Raw genomic sequence first — 24,263 nt, 5'->3', positions numbered from 1 at the left:
GAGCAAAGATGAAACAGCTGTTTCATTGTCCAGATCAGCACTCAAGCACTCAATATTTGGTCATAATTTTTTCCAGCTTTGCCTGGCTGTGATAGCCTTGATGTTTTTCCCTATATGACTTACGGTGTAACTTACTATTACATGTTGTTGATCCATTTCTTCAGTGGTTCAGAAGTAGATACTGTTTCTTCAGACAATATTTTCCATCCTATCATCTTTTTACTGTCCTGTATTACCTCTGATCCTTCTTCAGAAACTCTTGCTTCAGTTTGGCAGGTCAGTGTTCTTGTGATGTCACATCTAAAAATGCTAAATAATGGGTCAACAGTTGCTGTAGTGGGAAAGCTGCAGATGGCTTTGCCATATGAAAAGTTGTATCTGATAAACTGCTGGATTTTGAAAATAAGGGATATAATATGTCTGACAAAAGTTTACAAAACTTTACTTCAGCCTCTCTGTATACATATGGGAAGCATTTTTATGGCATAAAACTTCTCTTCAAAACTGATGGGATTTATCTATTACTATTGCTAGAGGACACCAAAGGAGCATGTTGCTGTCTTCCAGCATGTCTTTTTAGGGCTTCTGGAGACAAAAGCTGGTGATTGTACATTCAAAGAGGACAGATGAGAGTTCTGTTTGTTATTGGCATATATGTGTTCCCATTAACTTTGCATATTGTAGTATGTAGGAGTGGATTGATTTCACTGGAATAGGATTAAGTAGATGATTGTCTGTCTTATTTTAATTTATTTTTATAGTGGAAAATGGTAAAGGCATTTGGAAGTCATTCTTCGTGAATTAAATGATTTTTTTTGTTTGTTTTGGGGTTTTGTATGTATGCCCGTGTTGCACACTACTTGCTTCAGTGATCTGTTTTTCATTGGAGAAAATTAACAAGCACATTGCCCGCCTCACACGAATTTGTTTCCCACAGAGATCCCTAATGCAGCATGTGAGGTTTCTCATTGCCCAGCTATATGGATTACATTTTCACTCCAATACCAACAAAATTAAATTACACAAAAATTTATTAAGATGCATGTCACCTAATGTCTGATCTTCAGAAAAACTTTTGTCATCTTTAAATGATAACCCTGTGCAAAATCAACACTAGAAATATTGTCTGCTATTGTCAACTGGAATACGTCTACAGTTTACCCTCAGCTAATGCTACAGCAACAGGTCAACAGCCAGCTCTGCGGCAAACTATTCTTTTTAAGATTTTGTCTTTTCTAACTTGTGTTAATGAAAAAGTAACAATAAAACCAATAGATTGTGTTCATTTGTGGACTTGCACAGCTGATTGTTTTTGCTTAATGTGGATTAATACTTTCCCCTGTTTTGTAGTCTTTAAGATAAGGATGCTGTCCTTCAGGCTAGTTTGCAATGCCTTCGCTTTTGTTAAACGGTGTCGTGTTTTGAATAATTTCAGTGATTTTTGTTGAGAAGTTTAGGAGAAAAATACAAACCTAAAAATGGTCAGCATCTGGCTACACGTTTCTTTTATCTATCAAAAATGAGACACAAATATAACAGTGTGTGAATAACACATTTTTTTCGGAGTTGAATTAATTAAGATTAATAAATTTTTTTGCAAAACCTTGGAATCCTCATATCTGGCTAACAGTCTTCATTTTCCGCTAAACATCTAGATTATGGTTTTGGTTTAACGATGATTCAGATTTATTCATAAGCATTTTGCTTGGCTAATAAGCATGGTATTTTAAGTTGATAAATTCCATTTCATTTTTTTGTAATTTAGAGCATTTCCTTCAGAGTATCAGAAGCTAAAATAAAGAATTGTAAGTTCAAGTCTGAATATAGTGTTTCAGCTGTTTAGGGAAGAAGTTGTAAACATTTGTTTTCATAAAGTATGTGCTCTAATCACTGTTTCAAGTTGTCTTCTAGAAATTTCTAAAGAAGCAGTTTAAGATATGCTTCTGATGATGATGTAATAATTCTTTCATGTTTTTTGGTTTCGAGTTTGTCACAAGGAACTTCTTTTTCTAGCAGTCTGTAGGAGCTGTTCCTCTTGGCGTGTCAGTAACTCGAAAAAAAGAGGATGAAGCATCAGCTGGAAGTGCACCTCTGGCAAGGCAGCAATCGAATCAAGCCTCTGAGTATGCCAGCAGTCCTGTCAAAACAAAAACGGTAACAGGTATGGTTACTTTTTAATTGAATCTAGCCATTCTGCCTTTTCAGCCTCTCTCAATAACATGCATGCACAGCTGAACAGCATCAGCTGTGCAAATACCATGGAACAACTTTCAGATTTAAGCAAATATTTTCTTGGAAAAATGCAATTTCTTTAATTAAAAATCATCAGGCTTTTAATTTTAAAACATATGTTTAATTTTCATCTCAGCTTTTTTTTTTTTTTGATACTGTTTGGGGCCCGGATTGTTTCAGATAATATGTTTTGTAAGACTAGATAAAGATGATGTGTTTTCAATAGAACATCAGCGATTTGTCTTGATGTTTAATATTTTAGTCCAGAATTTTGTCAGACTTTCAGCGCTGTGAGTAATCCCCTTCATCTCAGTCAGGCTATTCACATTGCTTAAAGTCTGGCATGTATGCAAGTCATTCAGGGCTAAGATTTGTGCATGAACATTCACGGTTCTCAAAATCACTTTCTCATATAAAATTTATTTGTTGCAATTTCTGTTTCTGGAGTTTAAGCAATTCTTAAATTTAGGGGTATTCTCTAGCCACTTATGAGTGCTAAAGTTAAATTTTGTTACTACTGATGAAGATGATATGGCATTCTGGAATTTTCTAGGTTATTTAATCATATAGTACTGTCTGCAAGTAGTATAGTAGGACATCATCCAGCAAAAGTGACTATCCAGCTGAGACTTTTAGTAATCCTTCCGAAATACACTGAACAAATTCTCTTTTCCTTTGTGTTGATGTTTATTTCCAGATAGTCATGAAGTACTTCAAGATGTGGTCTGCTGAAATTGAGATTAGAGTCTTGTCCACTAGTGGTAGAGTTTAATTGCTATTTTGAGATAGAAAGGGATAAGGACAGAAAATCTGTTTGCTGAATATTGTGTGGGGTCCAGTGTTATCATTGGTCATAAAATAAGAGAAAAAAGTGTTTGAAATTAGCCCATTTCAATTATGAATATCCTTTATTTTATCTAGAAAGGTTATGAAATGACTGTATTAAGTATGTTCTTCTGTTATTAATTATACTTAGCACCTATAGTTCTGTTCTGCCGACATCATGAACAATATGTTTTGCTTGCAAACATTTGTTTCCTTCTGTGGTTAAGTATACCCATCCCTATCAAGAAAGCACAGAGATGTAACTCACTAGAGATACTTCCGTGATTTTGAATGTTTTACTGTGAAAAAATAGGGTTAAAAATGTGCTTTGTAAATGATTTCTGTGCAGAGACAAATATAAGGGAAGAAGAAGAAGGAAATCTTTTTTTGGTTTAGTGTTTGAAAAAACTGTGTTTTTAAAGAATAAATGATGCATTCATCATCCTTTCTTTTTTCTCTGAACAAAGCCTAATCATAGAGGACCTTTGAAATTTTCAATTACCAAAGTTCTCTGTTGAGTCGGGGGAAGAAGGGAGTTATTTACTTTTTGGAGTAACCTAAGTGTACTACCTAATAATATACAGGGGTATATTCAGTCATTATAGTAATGTTAAAGTTCTTTCTTTAACTGATTATGAAGCCAGAGTTCATTAAAATAATGTCACAACGTGTCTGGGATTGATTAATGTGAACTTTTGAGGTACAGTCTGTGAATGCTGTTTGATTAAATACCTCTTGCTTAAAAATTTATGTGGAGTGGAACAATTATATGAATGAATGCATTTACACTTAATACACTGAAAATGGAATTTTTTAGGAAACATCTTTGTAAACACAGAATGTTCATCATTGACCAGAAGTAGGGTTTAGAAACTGAAATTCATAAAAGGAAGTTAAGGAGAACTAGAAGTGATAAAAGAAGTCACCACTATCTTTTCCTTTAAGTCCTTCTTGAATACTCTTTCTCCTGCAATGCCCTTAAGAAATCACCCTGTTAAGAATGTTTCCATTTTTCTTTTGTATATGCATATACAAGAGACAAAATGTCTGATCAAAAATAATGAGCACGTAGCTTTTATTTACAAACCTTTACATTTTAGTAGAAATACATAAAGGTATACATGTCTTCTATTTTCCCATCTCCTTCGGTTATTACATAACTAGTTATATTTTAATTTTTTGAGCACAAGAATCAGTGTATTTATCCAGAACCTAACAAAATGATATAACAATTTATGATTAGGGAAGCAACTTTTTATGAATACTAGATGATAACCTCTTTGAATATTCTCATTGTATTCCCTCATGCTTACCTTGTTTATTCTATGAAGGGGAAGGAGGAATTTATGTAGAGTCAAGTGCAAAGCTATTGGCTGAGATTTCAGGAGAGAAGAGTGTTGAGCACAAGAAGAAAATGATGTGATTAAGGTCAATAAGAAGAACAAAAAAAGGAGGTGAGGCGAAGGAACATTTTGCCATGAAAGGTAGAAGCAAAGAAACAGTGTTAAAGAACTGCTGTCAGTTATTCATTAGTAAATTTTCAGATACTATTTTTTAATCTTTCTTAAGATTTGTTTTGGAGAATTGATGCTAGGGAAGACTTTTTATAACTGACTTAGATTTTCAGATCTTGAATTCTGATTATCAGATTTGAATTCTGAATTGCACCTATGTAAACATATTCATCCTTAACAGCTGCTTGTATGCACAGGTGCTAGGATAGTGTGTGCTAATTACCAGCTTATACAAGTATGTGTGTAGTTTACGAAGTAGCTTTGGTGTTGAGTTTTGAAAATTAGTGTCCCGGTCTTATTCCTGTCCAGCTTGGTAGCCAGTTTTGATCTTCAGCCTTTATTATTCTTCACTTTGAGGACTGGCTTTCCTACAGTAATGATCAAACAAAAATTATCTAGTAAAGAAATATGATTGCTCAAAATTCTGGGTCCCTTGCTATCACTAATTTTTACTTTATTTCCTTCCTTTTAATTTCACCTACTTTGTGTCCGAGTTTTCTTTCATTTTTTTTGTCTCACCTTTTTAAAACTAGGAGTAAAAATCACACTAATTATAGGTTTAGGACTTTGTTATAACAAGCACCAGACCAGTGCTACGGAAGCGTCCTGGATAAAAAGGCAGTAACAACTGTAAGCCTTGTATCTCTTCACTGTCAAGGCCAGCTACGGATACATTACCTTGTCTGAAAACTGAGATTCCTGCATTGATAGCAAGCATGTATATGTAGTCTTTGTAGGTTGAAAGAGACTGTATATTAAAAGCACACTGCTCAGGTAATGATCTTGAATTTATCCTTTTCAATTCCCCTGTGATCTTAGGAGCCGCTCCTTTGAGGACTGCTAGAAACCGGCCCTGTGTATTAAAGAAAGCAGTTTGTAATCACAGCTGTCAAATGATTTAAAACATTGATCTTTCGTTCAGTTTATTAGTTAGTTAATGGCTACTGAGACCGTGCCAAAAATGAAGCATGGGAAAAGAGCAGAACTGCCATTTATATGGTATCTATCTGCAAATAAATGAAAATGAAAGGTTTCTGCTCTTAAGCTTCAAACTGTAGTTATTTATAAATCTCCTTAACCACAGAGTCTTCAAAACTAGAGTAAGATAAGAGACTGTAGGGTTTAAATTTTGTGTAATGTGGCCATGGACAAACAAAACGATAAGGGGAAGAGGAGGTGATCAGGGACTGTAATTCATTCCAAAGCACCAGCCCAGGAGCAGCGCAGCACCTTTAGGCCAGCTTTCCCATCATTGCAGACGGTCAGCAAAGCTGGCCTCAGCCAGAAGAGGCGTCAGCCAAATCTTCACTGCAGTGGTCTAAGTATTTATTTCAGATATTCCTTCTTAGTACATTACAACATAGTAAGCATATGTTACGTTTGATAGCTATTATTAAAATGGAGAAATGATTCAATAATTTTGTCTTACTACCACTGTAGAGTAATGGATGTCAGCGTTCGGGACAATCTTGTGCTCTCTGAGATTTCCTAGGCAGTCTGCTATTCAGCCAAGCTGAGTCTGTGTTACTCTTATTAATTGAAGTTTCATCTTAAGCTAATAAACGTTCTGTTCACTACAGTGTGGCAGGACTTAGTGAAACTGGATGCAATTACTGAGGGTTTTTTTCTAAAATACAGTCAGAGTGTTGAACTAGATTCCTGCTAAAAATGAACTGTTGGAATGCAGAAAACTGGCAACTGTGAGAGGAGTCTGGCTTGTGAGAAATCAGTGGATTATCTCAAGTATTTGAATTAGTAGATCTCTCTTTCTGCTCAATGAACTGAATGATTATCGTTTATTCATGCCTGCCATGAAATGTATGACTGATATATTTAGGAAGATGAATAAAATTAAATGACACTAAATAGGCAAAGTAAAATATAGGAATTTAAATCTGAGGCACATTTACCCTAGGGTGCCTAAAAGTACTGTGATTTTTTCATTTTTATAAATGGATTTTAGTTCTTGGAAGGATTATTTAAAAACAAATTCTCTGGACTCAGATGGTTTATAGTAACTTCTAAATGCCTGGACAGTTAGGTGCCTAAAAGTTACCTATTTTGAGAAATAGTTATTGTGAGCTTTCTTAGCTAGTAAAATGCTTCAACTTTGTTGTATGACACCATCATTTCTTCATTTCAGTCTGTGGGATTTAGGAATGTTAGGAACAAAAAGCCAATGTATATTGTTTATATCCAATAATGTATCCAATGATACCGATATAATGTATTCAGCTACACTTTCACTTACGGAAAAACTGAAAGTTGACAGAGAAAGAACAGGTTTTGATTATATTCAAAAGACTAAGGAACTTCCAGTGTGTTTTTAACATGTCTTGAAAATCAGGCAGAATTACTTCTACATTTATCAGAAAAGTTCTTGCAAATGTGGAGTCTGAAATTCTTACTTCATAATATACTGTAAGTTTTCTGGAATGATAAGCAATATTAAGATAAATTCAGGCATAGACTAGACAAAAACACACATAGAATTCATTTTGATATTTACATAGTTAATGTTATAATTAATTACCTACTACCTACAGTATGTAATTAATATTACCTACTAAGTAATAGGTATAATAATATTATTATACCTATATAAAGAGGTATAGGTATAATAGGTATAATTAATGTTACCTACTAGGTAATAAGTATAATAATAGATAATTATTATGTACTAGTTTATAATAGTAATTAATATATAATTATTATATATATTGTTATTATATATTATTAATTAATATAATTAATAGTATAGTAGGTCAACGTTGCTTGTGAAAATAAGCATTAAGCTAGAACAGTGCATGAGTGATGCATGAGGACTCATCAGTTCCCTTTCTCCCTCTTGTTTCTCCCTGCAACATCCATAATTACAACTAAACGTTTTCTTAGCCATTATTGTTTATTTTGAGGGAGTTGATTTTTCTTTCATTTCTAGATTGACCTTAGCAGGTTTTCATTGTTGTTTTGTTTTTTTTCAGAAGAGCTTAGGAAACTGCTGTGTATGTTAAACAATAGCAGTACTTCTATAGTCACAATTCAGCAATTATTCATTATGCATAATTTTTAATATGGGTCCTGTTAGCTGTTGACTAGAACTGGAATGAGGAATAATGGAGAATACCCCTCTAAGAGCAAGTAAGATATAAGGTTAAAGGCTACTATCCATTTGTACAATAAAGGTTCAGTCCTTTTTTTATTTTTGTTCCCCAGAACTGAATAGGTATTTGTTGCCAGAAACAGTGCCGCTGTCATGTTAAAGGTGTAAAGCGGGGAACTGCTGGCCATAGCCATGCCCTAGCCGTCCCCTGCTTTCACACAGAAAGATCCTTTCTGCTTGCACAGCCACGTTAATACCACATTTATCTTCATATACTGACATACTTTTACTCTAGAGAAAGGCATATCGGGTTAAAAGTCAAAACTTACGTATTTTAACACTTATTCTACTGCTAACTCGGTGAATGACCTTTCTAATTGAGTCAGTACACCTCTGCTATCGTTTCTCTGGATAAAAATACTTGCTTTGTCTAGTTGTCAGGGATCGTGTGGCTCAATTATGGTCTTGACTGATAAAAGTAATATATTACCCTCACTGTTAGTAAAGTAGAATGCAAAAATGCTCAAAGTCCAGTAGAGAATTTACTTATGCAAGGACTATTCAGTATGCTGGCAAATGTATTGCATTTGCATTTTATAAGCTTAAGTAGACTTGGTGTTATTTAGAGTAGTTAAGATATTTAAGGACAACTTTTCTTCTCAAGCATCCTGATGAAGAAAAATGCAGAGCAATGTTTTTTCACATACAGATCATCATAGTCTTTCCTCAAATAAATCTCAGCTGTATGAATAAATCAAATATCAGTCATCCAGCAATGGAGTATAGGGAGTAGCTTCTTGTGTGATAATGCAAAAATAAAATGTGAGTACTTCTGAAACAGTTCTGACACTTGATACTAATAGTTCAGAAAATATAAGTAAAAAAAGCTGTGAGCTTCACCTAATGGTTACAGTGAGCCAGTTCTTGGATTAACTTTTATTCTGAAATAATGAGTATAGGAAAAATTAGTAAGTTAAGTTAGGAAGCATTTTCAGCAAGATATTCCCCTGTGTTTTTGCAATTTCTTGTATATACATACTGTACTAAAATTAAATCATGGAACAAAATTATCACAAGTAGACTTGCTAGAAATACATTGTATTGACAACAGAATTTGTTTCTTTAGCCATCTTATATATAAAAATGTGAATCATTTATAATGCCTTCATATATCTGTGTGTGTGTATATCTATACACACACACACACACACACACACACACACACACACACACACATGTTTTGTTCTGTTGCACTGTAAATAGAAGAAGCATGTAAACCTATGAGAAAAAGTGGGGCATGAACCTAAGAATAAATAAGTTTTCATTTAACAAGTCTTGGTGAGATTTTGCTTTTGCCCAATATTATATGTAGAAACCTAAAACTGCTGGCTTATAGAAAAGGGCAAGCAAGTAAGTTTTAAGTAGTTTAAGAGTTGTTTGAAGTTTGAATTTTCTCCTTCACTGCTTTTTAATCTCATTTCTAATCCCTTAGACCTCTTAATCAGTTCCTCAGTGCTTACATTTTTAGCAAACACCTTGGTATTTTTATTTCTGATAAAAAGACGTATCTAATGCTTAAAAAAAAGAACGTATATTAAGAAACCCTAATGAGTTCTTTGACATTGTAGAGACTATTTCTGATTTTACTAGAGGCAAAATTTTTCCAGAAATAGCCAAGTAATAAGTGTACTTTCCTTTGATTTTTATTTTAAATAATCTTAACTGCTCATGTGTTTTGCTGTCATGCCCTCTTAGTATCTATGATTAGTTTGCATCAGCATTTTCCCAGCTTAGCTGAATCCCGGTGCGCGAGCGCCCTGGCAGGTGATGGGATGTGGGAAGGAAGGCATGCCCCGTGTGCCGCGGTCATGAGACGGACACGGTCCGGGTAGGGTCATGCGATGGGCTGGTGGGGAGACTATCTATCCCCCTGCAGACTGCTGCACGGGCCGTGGCCTGTGCACATCGTGCTTCAGGAGGGACGAGCTCGGGGAGCGCTGAGAGCGCGGGTTTGCCTGCAGCGTGATAACCCTTTCCATCCAGGTTGTGCTACGACAGCGTCCATCCTGAGCCAGAGGGAAGCTGCTGCCCTCTTAATGCGTGAGGGGCCTGAGGCACGACAGGGGGCCGCGAGAAAAGAGGAGTCTCGTGCCAGAAGGATGAGACTTGATAGGTTCACACCACATACAATTAGGAATAACGTATTCGCATTGTATTTTACCTGCCTTTAGTTCAGTTACCAGCGGTAAGGGAGGAGGAGGAACTAAAAGCATGTGCCAAGGCAATTAGTGGTGAGTACAGATTTATTAGTGATCCTCAGCTCAGTAGTGGAAGATCTGTGAGCAGTCTTTTCACCTTTTATCTATTTGCGAAATGTCCTTTTGCCACAAACCATCTCACTTCTAAAAAAATTTCTTTTCCATTTTGTGTTTCTTGGGTCACTGAGTATTGATTACTAGCACAGAATCACATCATTTTCTTCAAAGATTTTTAAAACTTCTAAGTATCTTATGGACCAGATTCCTAGAGCAAGCATTTCCCAGTAGGCTAAAAACCACAAGGAGAGAGGCATACATCTATATAAGAAAAACACCTCTGTCTAGGATTTATGCCTGTAAGTCTTGCTTATTGGCATCTCCTACAAAGAGAGGACTTCTATGATTAATTTTGCAGGATTGCCACTTGGAACTGCCTCTGTACTTTAACCATAAATTGTGAAATAAATTATGAAAGCTGCTGATTCTGGTAGCTCAGTCCTTATAGGTATGATCAGTCCTTTTTTAAAAGTCTTTTCATTACCAGTGTGTGTTCTGAAATTGGTGGTAAGTGTGGCAGCCTCTAACTGATTGATTTGAAATAGATGCAATGTATATTTTTTACCAAAATGTGAGTTACACAATACAGAGTAGAAGATGAGAGTAGGAACACTTTGTTTTCCTGTGTGTTAGTTTTCCTGAAAAGTCAACTTTGTACAAGCTGAAGCAGCCTCTTTTTTTCCTCATCAGTTTGTAAATGTTTCAGACAAGTCGTATTTTCTATCTAGCTATTGCTCACTGGCTCCTGGCTTCAACACAAGGCTGATTACAGTGCCAGGAAATGTTGCTAGATTTTCAGTTCAGTAGTAGCTGAGCAGCATAATTATTTTAGGAGATTAACCTTCATACTGAGACAGATGGAGCTGATCCAGTCTACGTGTCTACTACAGAGGACTAGCCAAATGTGCGGGGTAGCCACACCATACTGCTGCAGTCTCTTAGCAGCTGTCATCTACTGACAGTCTTGCCTGATGGGGAATTTTGACACTGTTTTGTCCCAACATCTCTTCAGGCAGGAGGCAGGGAAAAAAAAAACCAAAAAGCCCCCACAAGCAGAGGTCTTCTTTCTGCTTTCTTTTTCAGGAGTTACTTCTAACCTTCTTTCTTCTTTTTCTGTGAAACAACTCTTGTCTATTTTTCTTTCTTTCTTTTTTTGGTCTTTTGGTTGAGTGTGTGGTATCGCATGAGGCTGTTGTCTGTCATGGATATTCCAGGACTTTGAAGCAGCTTTGCCGGTTTGGGCGGCACATACGCTGAAAGAAGTGGGGTTTTGGCCAGCTGATTTTGGCCAGCTAGGAGTGTGTGTTTCTCAACCAAGAAAACATGGGGGACTGGAACAAAACCTTCTTTTAGACCCCGCTCTTGAGGAATGCACTTGTTCAGTGATGTAGGATGCTGATATTCCCTGCTGTAGAATACGGTTTTACATTGTATTTGTCTTTTCATCTTACCTTCTCCCATCTGCGTGGGTAGCTCCCCGTTTCCCTCCGAATTGCTCAGACTGGCATTCCTGCCTCTTGCAGATGTTCAAAGTCTCATGGTGACTTTCTATATCGTTCTCACCGTTACCCAAACTTCAAGCTGTATGTGCCATTAACTCACTTGTTTTAATCTTTCTTAATGCTCAGGCTGTTTCTAATTCTTCCCATGCAGTGTGTGTAGTAGAGGGCCTGTCCACACAGAGAAGCTAGTATGAACTGAGGTAGAATATGACGTTAAAGCAAAACAGCTCTTCTTCACTAACTGTCTTTGTGTTAGTTTAATCCATTTATATGTGGATTGAATGGTGGCATAAAAGCTTTCAGAAGAGAAAATACTGCGAAACAGCTATTCCGCACTGATTCTCTGTATGGACAGAAATTCACTTTAGTTTGTTTCTCCGGCACAGCTAACAAAGAACAGTTCTGAAATGTTGTGCTTCCTATGTTCTCATGGTCCCATTTTCATCCTTTCTCATCTTAATAGATCCATAATTGGAGCCAGGAATATCTGAGAGGGCTAATTACACTGTAACCATAAAAATTCTATTTTCTACTCTTTTGACCATCTCTTTCTCTTTGAATATTATGAATTCCTCATCAGTTGAATAAAATTAATGCTTCTCTTTACTTTCAGGCCATTTAAAATATCAGAGTATTTGTTGAAGGATTTTGTCTAAAATATTAATCAAACATGGTTTTTTATTTCCTTGAAGGGAAAAATATCACAAATTAATTCCTCAGATGGCATGAACATTGCACATGTTTGGCAGAAATTCAGCTCTCAGATATTTCATTTTGAGTTCTTCCCTGCGTTTCCTTGGATGATTAAAACTGACTGAAGACAAAATGATGCATATAAAGGGGCATAGAATTTCACTCACCTGAGCTCAGTTGATAACAACTTTACTTTAAGAATTTTTCTGTAGTTTGTACATTCCAGATTTCTCTGGGCTTTGTAATTCTGAAACATAACTTGTAACTTTTGGGTTGATTTTAATTTAATTTAAGTGAAGCCGTGAAGACTTCATAATGTATTCCTGCAATTTTGTCAGCTCAACAATATGTAGGCCAAGCTTGGAAACGCTAAAGAAGCTGACAATAATTTGGTGGGTATCCCAAAACCTAAAAAGGAAAGATATTCTGTAAGAGAGGACAGGGGGAACTATGTACGATTCATACATTCTTTAAAGAATTTGCAATTGCTATTTGATCCATTCGTTCTCTTTCAAGAAAACGATTTGATTTTTAGACCTTTTTTGGATGCATACTCAAAGTTTTTGTTAAGTGAATTTTTAGAGTAAACAAATCAAAGGCTGTAATTTAATATGAGCTCTCTCACATTTCTTACAACAGGTTTACAAAACTAAAACCTTGTTTAGATTACCCTGGCAGAAATGTACGTGAAAACCTCTTGTATTGCTATTCCGTCACCAAATAGGTTATCACTTTGACTTAATTGCTTAGACAAGCATTCCTAATAATATTTTCAGAGCAGTTTACATTAAGAAAGTTTAAGCATTTCTCAAAATGCTTTTGAAACATTGCATTTCTCACCATGCTTTACTGGTACAGTTCTATTGCCAAGTTAGAAACTAGTAAATAGCTACTGAAGCTTCTGCTACCTAGTATTATCGCTGCTATACAGTGAGAGAAGAAATACATTAGAACTTAAAATAAGGAGTCTTTGTTTGCTACCAGTAAGTATATTCCTTAGGTATACTTTGTATAACTGAATTTTGCTGTTTGCCTTAGAATCTCGGCCTTTGTCACTGCCTGTGAAAACCATGCTGAACTCATCTGAAGGCTGCAGAAGTCCTGAAGAAAGAATGAAGGAATTTATTGGAATAGTATGGAATGCAGTTAAGCGCCTTACACTTCAGGTAAGATGAAAAGGGAGTGAGAAAAACTGTCTTTCCGAACTTTATCATATTTTTTATGCATCCGAGTGCTTTTTATGGAGGGTTTTTAAAGAAGTTCCCTGGTTTTATTGTCTTATTTCAGTAGTTTCAACATAGTAGAGGATGAAAATTAAAATATAGGTTACTGGTAAAATAAACAAAGAAAACTTTGGCTTTAAAATATTAGTGTTCAAAAAAGTTTTTTCTTACTAAGGGGATGATCCTTTAAAAAATTATATGAAGAATAAAATGCTTGTTGCACTCTTGAATTACACACATAGCTTCCTGCTCCTCTGTAATTATAACTGCAGAATACTGTCCTTTCTAAAAATTTTTGGGGAAAGTGCAAATTCTTTCTTGGGCTATGTGATAGAGTATGATGTTATACAGCAGTGGCCGTTCTGCTCATCTGTCTACCTTTTTATAAAGGACTACTCATTGATCTAACTGTTTCATCCTGCACTGCTCTTGATCTGTGATCAGTAGAAGCAGAGTTTTCATGTAGCAATATATATACATACATACCATACACCAAAAAGGCCATCTTAGAAATCCAGTGTTTAGATTGCATGATCAAATACTGGACAGCTTAGAAATGCTAGAATAGGACTTTGTGCTTCCATGTTTGTATCAAGTGCTTGCCTCTAAATAACTCTAACTTAACATTATTATAAATTGTGACTTTTGAACAGTACATTCCATGAAACTGGTAGAGCATCATATAGCAGCAGAACTGCTTACAAGTTAAAATTAAAAAAAAACCAAAACAAGAAAAAAACCCACCATTATTGGCAGAAAGCAATCACTGAATGATCATTTATTTTTCCTACCCAGAAATGTATTTATTTATACACAGCCTCATCCCCAAACCAGTGTCTATTTTATTTCTTTTTCATACAGACAAGACTTTGGCTTCAGACTATTAGAGGGCTTGAAAAATTTGAGTTTTGCCTGAGCAAGGACTTCAGGTTTGTTACTTCATCCCAGAACATACTGAAGTTGAGGGGATCATTTCTGTTAACTCCATTTAGCTTTAAGTCAGATCTTTTGTTGTTATTTCTTGAGTATTTTGTTTGATTTCCTCTATTTCTTAGTATTGTCTTAGTATCTATCTTATCACCACTGGTGATAAGAAAGACTAGATAAGGGGAGTAGAGAGAGATCATTTGTAAGCTCTTTGAAGAAAGCAATGTATTTTTGTTATCTGTGTGGATAGTACCTAGCACAATGAAGCTCAGTATTTAAATGTGGCATACAGCTTGTGTCATAAGAAAAATAATAATGAAATAATGAGGATGATAAAGAACTGGATCCTTTATAAATAGGGAAGATAGAATTGAGATTGAGAAACTGTCTCTTCTACTCATACATTTTTCATAGTAAGCTTTGTTATGTGAGCAACCACCAGCAAAGTGGAAAGTCAGTTTGTTTTGGAGTATGAGTAAGATGCTGAGTGGTTAAAAATGAAGTTTGCATGTTTTCAAATAGGAAAAAAAATGTTTCTGATTAAACTGATATTTTTTGATGGAGATGAAAATTAACTACACTGGTAGACTCATGTTTTCTCAAAGAGTAATTTGTGAATATGTCCATGCTCTAACATAATATACTTGGGGATTAGAGCTATTGGTGGTAGAATATGTTTTTATATTAGATACTCTTTCTCGTGTTTGAAGTTCAAGATTTATTTACTACTTATAGTTTTTTGTAACATACTCAGATGCTTTCAATTTTCAGCATTATGAATATGGAATTATATTTTTATTTTTTATCTGTGTTGAAATTAAATGGCCCTATGAAATCACACAGCAGTTTACAAACTTCTGATGTGTTTCATCCTTATGCCTTGATCATACTTGAAGTGTATGCCAATATCTTGCCAGAAAGAGGCACTGCACGTTACCAGTAAAAAGTTGCAACAGACTCCAACGAAATAGCACACGCAATATCCAAGAAAGTGTTTCTGAACAAAGATGCAGTAGCCCTTCTTAGTGAGATATGAAGGATTTGTAGATAGGCTTGCTGTCCTTTTTATTATTAGCAATCCCTATGCCTATTTTATTTAAAAATATTTTTCAACACATAAAATGTGTACATATATATACATATATAGGTCTTTTCTCCTTCAGTGTCAGCCTAAATGGGAAAGCTGAAATTTGTGCAAAGCAATGTGTGTATGATAAGAAGTTGAGGGTAATGACTCTGCTTTTCAGTTCAAGTATAGTGTATATGTATTTGTACCTTTGATAAAACATACCTTATAATTAGATTTTCTGTCGATATGAAAAAGCCAAATTGCTGGAATATCTTTTCTGGTTAAATACTGGAACATTTAGACTGTAAGCTTTTTTCTAAAGCTATTTTCATGTTTCTGGATCTTTTATTAACATGACTGTAGAACAGCAAAGTCTGCAGTTGTCGTCAGATAAAACAGAACTTCATAACTTAAAATCATCAAAGGATTATTCTTTTAGTGGAAGCTTGAGTAAGTAAATGTGTTTGGAACCAAAGTAACTGGAAAGTTTATTTTGGAGCCAAAGCTGGTACTTGCTTAGCCCTGGCCCTGTCTTGCTCATGATAGAATACTGCATGAAGATTTTGTGCATTGGAGTTGTGCTAAGCTATTAGTATTTTAGTGAAAAGACTTTCATACCTAACTATAAAAAAGTTGTTTTTATTATTTAGTTGTTGTAGGATTTTATATGCAGCCTTGAAGTCTTCTTGGCAGTTAGACTATGTAGGAGGGTAATACTCACTTTTCACGTGTCCTTCATACTAATAGTTGCTAAAATTGTGAAGCAGTATAAACACAGTTATTTTTAATTGGTTGTTAATGCTGAATTCCAGTGAGAATAATGAAGGATTTGTATTAAAAGCAAATGAATTAATGAGTAACGTTGCAGTGAATGCCAGCTAAATAAGTGTGTAATTATAAATGTAGCCAGATATTCCGCATGCCTTTAAATATCCCTGAAATTATTTCAAAAAATGAGTCTGTTTCCTGAAATTATTGAAAATAATATTTTCTTTGAAGCATATAACTTGCACAAAATTATAGTTAAAAGGAAACATTGATTGAAAGTACAGAAATACAATGATGAGATTGACTAGTGTTCTTGTCCTTTGAGTAGGTCAGGAAGAGACTTTGTGACTTGTAACTTAACAGCAATGTTCAGCAGTTATGAGAGAGGATGATTTCTTAAGGTGATTACTTATCACAAACTGAGAAAAGTTAAAGTATTTCATAACTAAACAAAAATGCTTTTTAAAATCAAGCTAGCTTAGAAAAAATGGGAGTACCATGAAGTGTTAAGATACTGTTTTAAGCGGTCAAAAAAAAGGTGCGTCTGGTCTTTATTATACTCGTTTGTATGCACAGGTAGCCTAGCATTTTAATTCTCATACTAAATGCACTACTTTCCATTTATATCTTTTTCTTTCTTTTTGTCTAACTTTGAAATACGATTTTCTGGCCTGTCTTCCTAATTTCTAACAAGCAGTACATGCCAGGCTTAACTGCACATGATCTAATTGGACAGAGCTAATTTGGATGTAGGAGACTGCCGTACAGTCTTACAGTAATACAGTAAAACCACACCATAACCCCGACAGGAGGTGGGTACTGGTCCATCTTTCCTGTTCTGGGAATCATTACAAGATTATAGTCCGTATATGAAACTCCCGAAAACACGTGAGCCTATGTGAGAAGTGAGACTATGATGGTTAGTGGGGATGGAGGCCTTTTCCCAGGAGATGCCTTCACATGAGTGTCACCTAGTGGGTGATCTTCAACACCTGTAAATGGTTTATATCGCTGTAAAATGTGGGTCAGGGAAGTGAATCTTCTTATTGCATCGCTGTCGTGAATGCCTGTAAAGACTCTGGTACCTCCTGTCCCTCCTTGCTGCGGCTGGGCAGAGTAGCTGTGGCATTTGTCTGGTTTCTCTCTTTCCCCACCCCTACTGCCCTCTCCCCCCAGTTATGAAGACGTGGTTGTTATGCAGTGTGTATTTCACAGTTCTCTTTTTTATAAAATATGCCTTAAAAAATACTCCATTTATTCCAGTAACTTAATACTTTCCTTTTAAGACAGCTGAGATCTTAAAGTCATTGCACCTTTTCAGGTCTATAAGTTAGTAAAAGCTCAGAGTGGTATGCTTTGCTTAACTTTTTTAAAGTAGAAGGGAAAATAGTGCTTGCTTCATTGGTTTATCATTAGTGTACGTTACTTAGCATGTGTAGGCCTTGACATAATAGAAATGAAAATAGGGGGCGATTCTGTTTCAAGAATTTGTAATAATTCCTTCTCTTTAACACATGAATGTGTTCAGTATTGGCAAAAGAACACGTTGCTACCAAAACTGAAATAAGATCCTTGAAACAGAAAGGATGTTGCCATGGAAAAATGAAGTAACACTCAGTGCAGCTGCGAAGCATTAATGAATAGGATATTTTTTTAAAAGATCATTTGTGTTTGGTGTGGCTTGGAGGGTCCCAACCAGATGGTTTCCATGAACAGGATCTGACCCCCAGCTTGAGGACTTCTTACTGGCAGATTACTTCATTTTCTTTCCCTTGGATTGTCAGATCCTTACATTAATGCAGGATTTACTGCTGCAGATTTATATTCAGTTACATAAATCAGTCACATTTTACATTAAATTCACAATTTTAGACACACAGTTTAACAGTTATTTAAAAAGTGTAAAAAGATTTATATGATAGCTTTAATATATGCTATTGATGTAGTTTAATTTTAAGATATTTGGATTACATATATTTTAAAGCACTTTTCCGATTGGTGAAGCAATCTGTAGCACACATTCTAACTTTTTGTCCAACATATAATTCCATCATTAGAGGTGCACTCTTCCAGTCCTTCACTGGAACTTGCTTTTAGACAGATCTCTGGATTCTGTCAGATAAATATCCACAAATCCCATTGAAGTTGATAGTTGTGTGTAAGCAGAACCTGACTTTGAGAAGTTCAGCAGGTGTGACTCAAATGCTTGAATATGCATTTATCAGGCACTTGTGCATCCGCGTTGGCAATTGCCTATATAATTACAATAATTGCATGATTTGCACTGAAATGTGGCATTTTTACATATGTTCGTTTTGTTGGCCTTTGAAATCCTGCAGTTGTATGTTCTGCAAATTTCATTTATTCATATAAAACTTAGAATGAAACACAAATACGCAAACATATCTGTAAGTGGATATGTAATACTATGTATTAGGAGCCCAAAGCTATCACGTAAATAACCCCATCAAAATTCAACGACCAACTCCCATTCAGTCGTTTGTCAAATGAAAGGCAAAATATCCACATATGTAAAAAGAAATTCCCCTCAGGCATTTGCAGGAGTGAAACTATCCTGATTCAACTTCAATATACTTGATACAGTAAAATCAAATGAAAAAAAAGGTTTTGAAGAACTCGTCTTCAATATGAAGCTATACTGTACTGTAAATTAAGTCTAAAAACTCTACAGAGTATTGAGATCTCTTCTCAAGAGTACTTTGTAAAACATCTCCTATACATCCTGCTGCTGGTAATGTGATAATGTATTGTATCTCTCGGAATTGGTGGGATTTTTGGATTATTATTACCATATGGTTTGTATATGGAGGCAGCATTTCATGTTAATCATCATGGAGATATATGTGTATGTAGAATGAATGATTGTTATAAATTGCTTACTTGGTAAGTGCATTGATAAAACAAGAGTTATACTGATCATGGCTTCTTTTGTCATCTATTTATCATTATCCCACAATTGTTTGACCTGCAACCTATTGCTAATAGACCAGAAAATGATCTAATGTGTCACCGTAGAAATCTTTGCAAATTGACACAATGACTAATTTACCAGTTTACAAAAAAAAAAAAAAAAGCCAAATGTATTACGTCTGTTACAATACTCTGTTGCTTTTCATCCAGTATAAATAAAGTACCCTCTGCGACCTTGGATCAATAAACTACTTATCAAAGATGTAATTAACTTCATTTTACAATTCAAACAATTCTAAAACTAGAAACAAACACAGACTTCATGTAACAATGTATTTATTTTTGCAAAATTCTACTTATATTTTTCTGCAATGAATTCTTGTCAGTTTGTCTAAGCAAAAGGGCACAAAATACCGGAATAAAGATGAATATCTGTGTTCTCTTCAGTAGACTGGCAAAGCATTTGTGATGCTGAGGAATTCCAGTGCAATTACACATTACTATTGCTGTCTTGGGGAGTCATTAGCCTTCGGGGGAGGGTATCCTGCACAAACCTGGGTTATCAGTTTTAAGCTATGATTTCTTTAATGATATCAAATTGTTAGTCTCTGTTACATAAGTTCACAGCAAACAAATGTTCTTTTATCACAGCTACAAATAACATCTTGTGTCCAACAGTTTGGACACTAGATTGTTCCAAGCTATTGTGAAGCAATGAACTGAATCATAGTTTGTACTGGCTTAACAAAGTGTTCAAGTGTGCAGGCTGTTAGGGCTATTTGGTATCCAGGTGCAGAATATTACTTGTAAGAGCCAAGGAAGACTAACAGGCTGTAGCTTATACTGCCTCTGAATGAACAAGTCATGATGAGTTCAGTTTTTGGTTTGGGCTTACTCAGCCTTGCTGGAAGTCCCTAAGGAGATGGCAGAATTGTCCGAAATGTTCCAAGGTAACAGCAGAGTTTGAAAATAAAGAACAAAAAAGTGACATTTCATATGAAATTGCATGTCCTACTGCTGGTTTGCAGTGAAAACAGGACAAAACTTTATAAACTGCATGACCTTTATTCATTTCTCTTTCTATTACGCGTGTTTGGGAGGAGGATGCGTGTATGTATCTATCCGTTTTTTTTAATGAAAGTCAGTTTTCCACTTAAGCTTGTATTCTTCCTAGATTATCTGATGATTAGCCTTTTTGTACATATTCATTACCGTTGACTACAATGTAAAGACAGAACTCTCCCTGAAATAAGTCTTTATAGAAAGTAACAGCATAGAAAATGTTGGTTAGCTCTAGAGCCTTAGGTAGTGCTAACAAAAGCTAATGAACTGCAAAAAGAGGAGGATTTTCTCACCTTTTTTGTGAGAACATTTTCTAGCTCAATCATGTTTCCTATAAAAAGCTGTTGAGAGGTAGATATATGTTCAGTTTACATGGCAACACCTTTCTCATTAGATTTACAGACCAAAATGACACTTTCTTCCCACCCCTCCCATAGTCATAACTTACCAAAATATAAATATTTGCTAACATTTTGTGTCATCTTTCCTTTTAATTTGCATAAAAACTAAGATCGTTTCAAATTAACTATGGTGGATGTGTAATTTGAGATTTGGTATGAACATGAATATGCCATGCTGAGAAGAAATGGTAATGTGTTTCTTGGCTTTGTTTTACAGCTTGAAGTGCAGTCTTGTTGTGTATTCATTCCGAATGACAGCCTGCCTTCCCCAAGTACTATTGTATCAGGTGACATTCCTGGGACTGTCCGAAGCTGGTACCATGGGCAGGCCAGTATGCCTGGCACACTCGTTGTCTGCTTGCCTCAGATAAAGATTATGAGTGCCGGACACAAACATATGGAACCGTTACAAGAAATCCCATTCGTTGTGCTGAGACCCATTCTTGAAGAAGGTAGAGTATGATGAATTTGAATAGCTTTACTCTTTAATTTCCATTTAGAACCATGAGGAAAATTATTTTTTTGTTTTATTTTGCTAACATTTCATGTTTTGGTGCTTTTTTAGCTGTATATTATGTCTTATTGAGGGCTAGGAATACTAGTGACAATACTTGCCACCCAAAGAGATCAAAGAGCTAGCAGTAGTTTTGTGATATGTTTTCCTTCTTTGGTGATGCCAAAAATAAATCAGAAGTACAATTCTTGCCCAGATTGTTTTTGTAGCCAAGTTGGGTTGACACCACAGGAAGGGCCAGTGAGTTGTGAACTGCATGACCAAATGGAGGCAGGTTGGGAGAAACATCCTACACCACCTTTGCCAGCAAAAAAGCAATCTTGGAGGTAACATTAAATGTAAGACAAGAAGAGAAATTCATACCTATAGCAGACTATCACAAGAAAACTTCATTGATCATGATGATAAGCAGCAGTCGTGTGTTCTCTTTGGGTTTTTTTAGGCATTGCATCAAGGTTATTGTAGAGATTTGAAGAAAAAAATTGGGAACATTTTACATTACGAGGGGCTCTCATGCAAGGGCAAGGATGAGAAAAAGTATACTACTGCTTATTTGAAAAGCTAATAGATAGAGGTTTGATTTGTGGACCAGTCTGAGGGAAGGATCAACTTTTAACATTCTGCTACTGATTGAGAAATGATCTGAAAGGAGGGGTAAGCTGAAAAAGCCCTCGCAAGTGGAGACAAGCTGCTTATGTTTAAGATGATAAAAAATAGTGCTGTTAGAAGATGTGAAGTGATCAAAGTAACAGGCTGGGGAAGTGCTTTTGCAGCACTAGTTTGAAGGAGTACTGATGTAAAAATCTTGTTCTATTGATACTCATACAAAAAGCTGTTTATTGAAAATAAGTAAGGCAAATATCCCTAACAATCATAAGTGTTGGTCTTTGGGTTTATTTTAATGGCATCCATGAGATCTAGCATCATAACCAAGTTTAAAATTTCATGCAAATGTCAGTGTACAGTTCTTTCCTTATCGTATTCTTGAAAAAATGTTATTCAGGAGGATTTATTGCTGTTTTGTATGTTTGTACTAAGGTGGAGAGGGAAATGCACATGTTATGCTGCTTTTGTGACAGCATTTTCTGGCAAAATTTTTTTAGGCATATACACTGTTGAAATTTAACCAGTTATAGAGAATGTTTTATGAAAAATGAAGTCAGAAGCATTTTTAAGAGCTACTCCTGCTCCTGCCATCTCAAATTTTTATGGGTTTATAACAGCATATTCTACCTCCTTTTGTTCTGCAACTTACTGGATTGTTCTCTTCCTTCCTGCCTTAGCCACAGCAACAGAAACAAAATCATAGTTTTTAACACTGAAAGTCTTGTTAGAGGTGTGCTAAATGCCAGCAACTGGAGAAAAAAAAAAAAAAAAGTATAGGTGTTTTCCCTAATTAATTCTAGTGGGAATGATCTAATTTGCTAATCATCATGATAGATAAAAGGTAAATAATTTATCCACAGTTGTCTTTTGTTCGTTTTAAACTGATGATGTACCTTAAATCATTTATGAAAGTAAAAAGTCAGTTGAATTTTGTCAAACCCAGATTTGAAAGAAAGATCCTAGGGAGAGAAGAGACTCGCTCTGTTTGGGATAAAGCCTGTTGTAAGGAATCTATTTGTGTGTGGCTTTGTGCTCTGGGAATAATGCCAAACAGAAGTTCTCACAATCTTCATATTTTTGATTCTCTAATGGAGCCGTTGCCTTCTCTCATGCCAAAACTCCCCCTTAAACAAGACTATTAAGCCAGTTTTTTCAAAGCTTTTAAGTCACCTTCTTTGTTTCTTCCCATGTAGAGGTGAATAATTTTTATACACTTCTATTGTGAGAGTCTCTGATTTGCATTCTATGTTTGAACACGACTTCAGGGACATAGCGTCATTCCTAAAACATGTTACCTTCTCTGAGAAATGATATTTATCCAAGCTTGCTTTTCCTGAAAAATACTTTTTGGATCATTAGTTCTTTATTAAAAACAAAAATCTGAGCAAAAGGCTTGTTTACAGGGACATGTAGTTACTTTTAAGAAAGCTGTATGTTCATTCATATATTTTTCTTATTACTTGAAAAAATAAAGGAGAAGAAAAGAGGAGCATAGTCATACTGTCATTTGGGGATATTGCAGCCTTCTCACAAAGACTTATTGACCTTCAGATGTCAACATACTGTAAAAATAGCTTATACGACATCCCACAATCAAGTCTTTCCATTTGTTTTGAGAGCTCTGTTATATTTCTTTTTTGAAATGCTTTAAAGAACATTTTAAGTACAGTACTTCTATTCAGAAACATAATTTAGCACAAGCATACTAAGTAGCTTATGAAAGAAATAGGTAAAGAATGAGGTGTTCTGTTGAACTACAAATACCACTAAGTTTGTAAAAATGTATTAAATTACATTAAGTATTATCTTGATAGGTCAGATCAACCATACGAGAAAATTCTAGATCCAGTTATTACCAGTGAGGCAGAACACACTGAAGAAATTAAATAGTTAGAAACTCTTCCTTTACTTAGGGTTTTTCATTATTATTCATTCTAATTTAGAACCTCTTCCTGGCTTCCACTTATTTTTAAACTAGCTGCTGTTTGGCACTCTGTTCCCCTTGCTTCAGTCCATTTCTTCCTTTTAATCTTTAACTGGTTCAGATAAAACGGTTCCTTGCTGGGTGCATACTGGTAACTTTTGCGAAGCCATCTTTATGAGAACATTGGTTTTAGAGTGTTGGCTGGACACAGTAAGATACATTAGCAAATCAGATGTTCAAAATATCTTAAAATTGTTGCTGAAATTGCTAGATATCATATTCACATTTTCATGTGGATGACAGTATACTGACAATCATGCAGATCACTTTATGCCAAATATTTAAATGTGAGGGCAACCCCTGATAGATAGCTTTTGTTTGTAAAATACAACAAATCATTTAATCTCTCAGATGTTTTGTAGCTTGGGTTTAACTTAACAAATTGTCAAGTGACTTCTGAGGAAATAGAAAATTAGGGCCTCTAGTGCGGAATTCACTGTAATGAAATGTATTGGCCATTAACTACTAAAATATAATAGATCTGCAAAAATCACTGCAAAAAGGGCAGTGATTTAGTTCATGGTTAAAGCAGAGAACTGGTAATTAGTCATTCTTAGTTGTTATCTTTTCCTAGATTAAAAGAAAAAGTAATTC

General features: G+C 35.3%; 1 protein-coding gene across 9 annotated transcripts in view; it reads left to right on the top strand.

Annotated features, from left to right (window-relative positions):
* Positions 1 to 24,263, top strand: part of VPS13B (vacuolar protein sorting 13 homolog B) — a 483,999-nt gene that overhangs the window by 229,171 nt on the left and 230,565 nt on the right. For 8 of the 9 annotated variants that reach the window (XR_010388020.1, XR_010388021.1, XM_064507672.1 and 5 more), the window contains 3 exons: positions 2,014 to 2,161; positions 13,223 to 13,350; positions 20,783 to 21,017. Coding sequence is in view for 7 of the 9 variants with exons in the window: in XM_064507672.1 (XP_064363742.1) it covers positions 2,014 to 2,161; positions 13,223 to 13,350; positions 20,783 to 21,017 (511 nt within the window). In the remaining 2 variants the exon portion in view is untranslated. The remainder of the gene's footprint in view (positions 1 to 2,013; positions 2,162 to 13,222; positions 13,351 to 20,782; positions 21,018 to 24,263) is intronic. The other variant, XM_064507674.1, reaches the window with a different exon arrangement.

This window comes from Dromaius novaehollandiae, chromosome 2 (genome assembly GCF_036370855.1).
Source record: "Dromaius novaehollandiae isolate bDroNov1 chromosome 2, bDroNov1.hap1, whole genome shotgun sequence".
Lineage (NCBI taxonomy): Eukaryota > Metazoa > Chordata > Aves > Casuariiformes > Dromaiidae > Dromaius > Dromaius novaehollandiae.
Note: the sequence above shows the minus strand (reverse complement) of the source record. Positions and strands in the feature narration are given on the sequence as shown.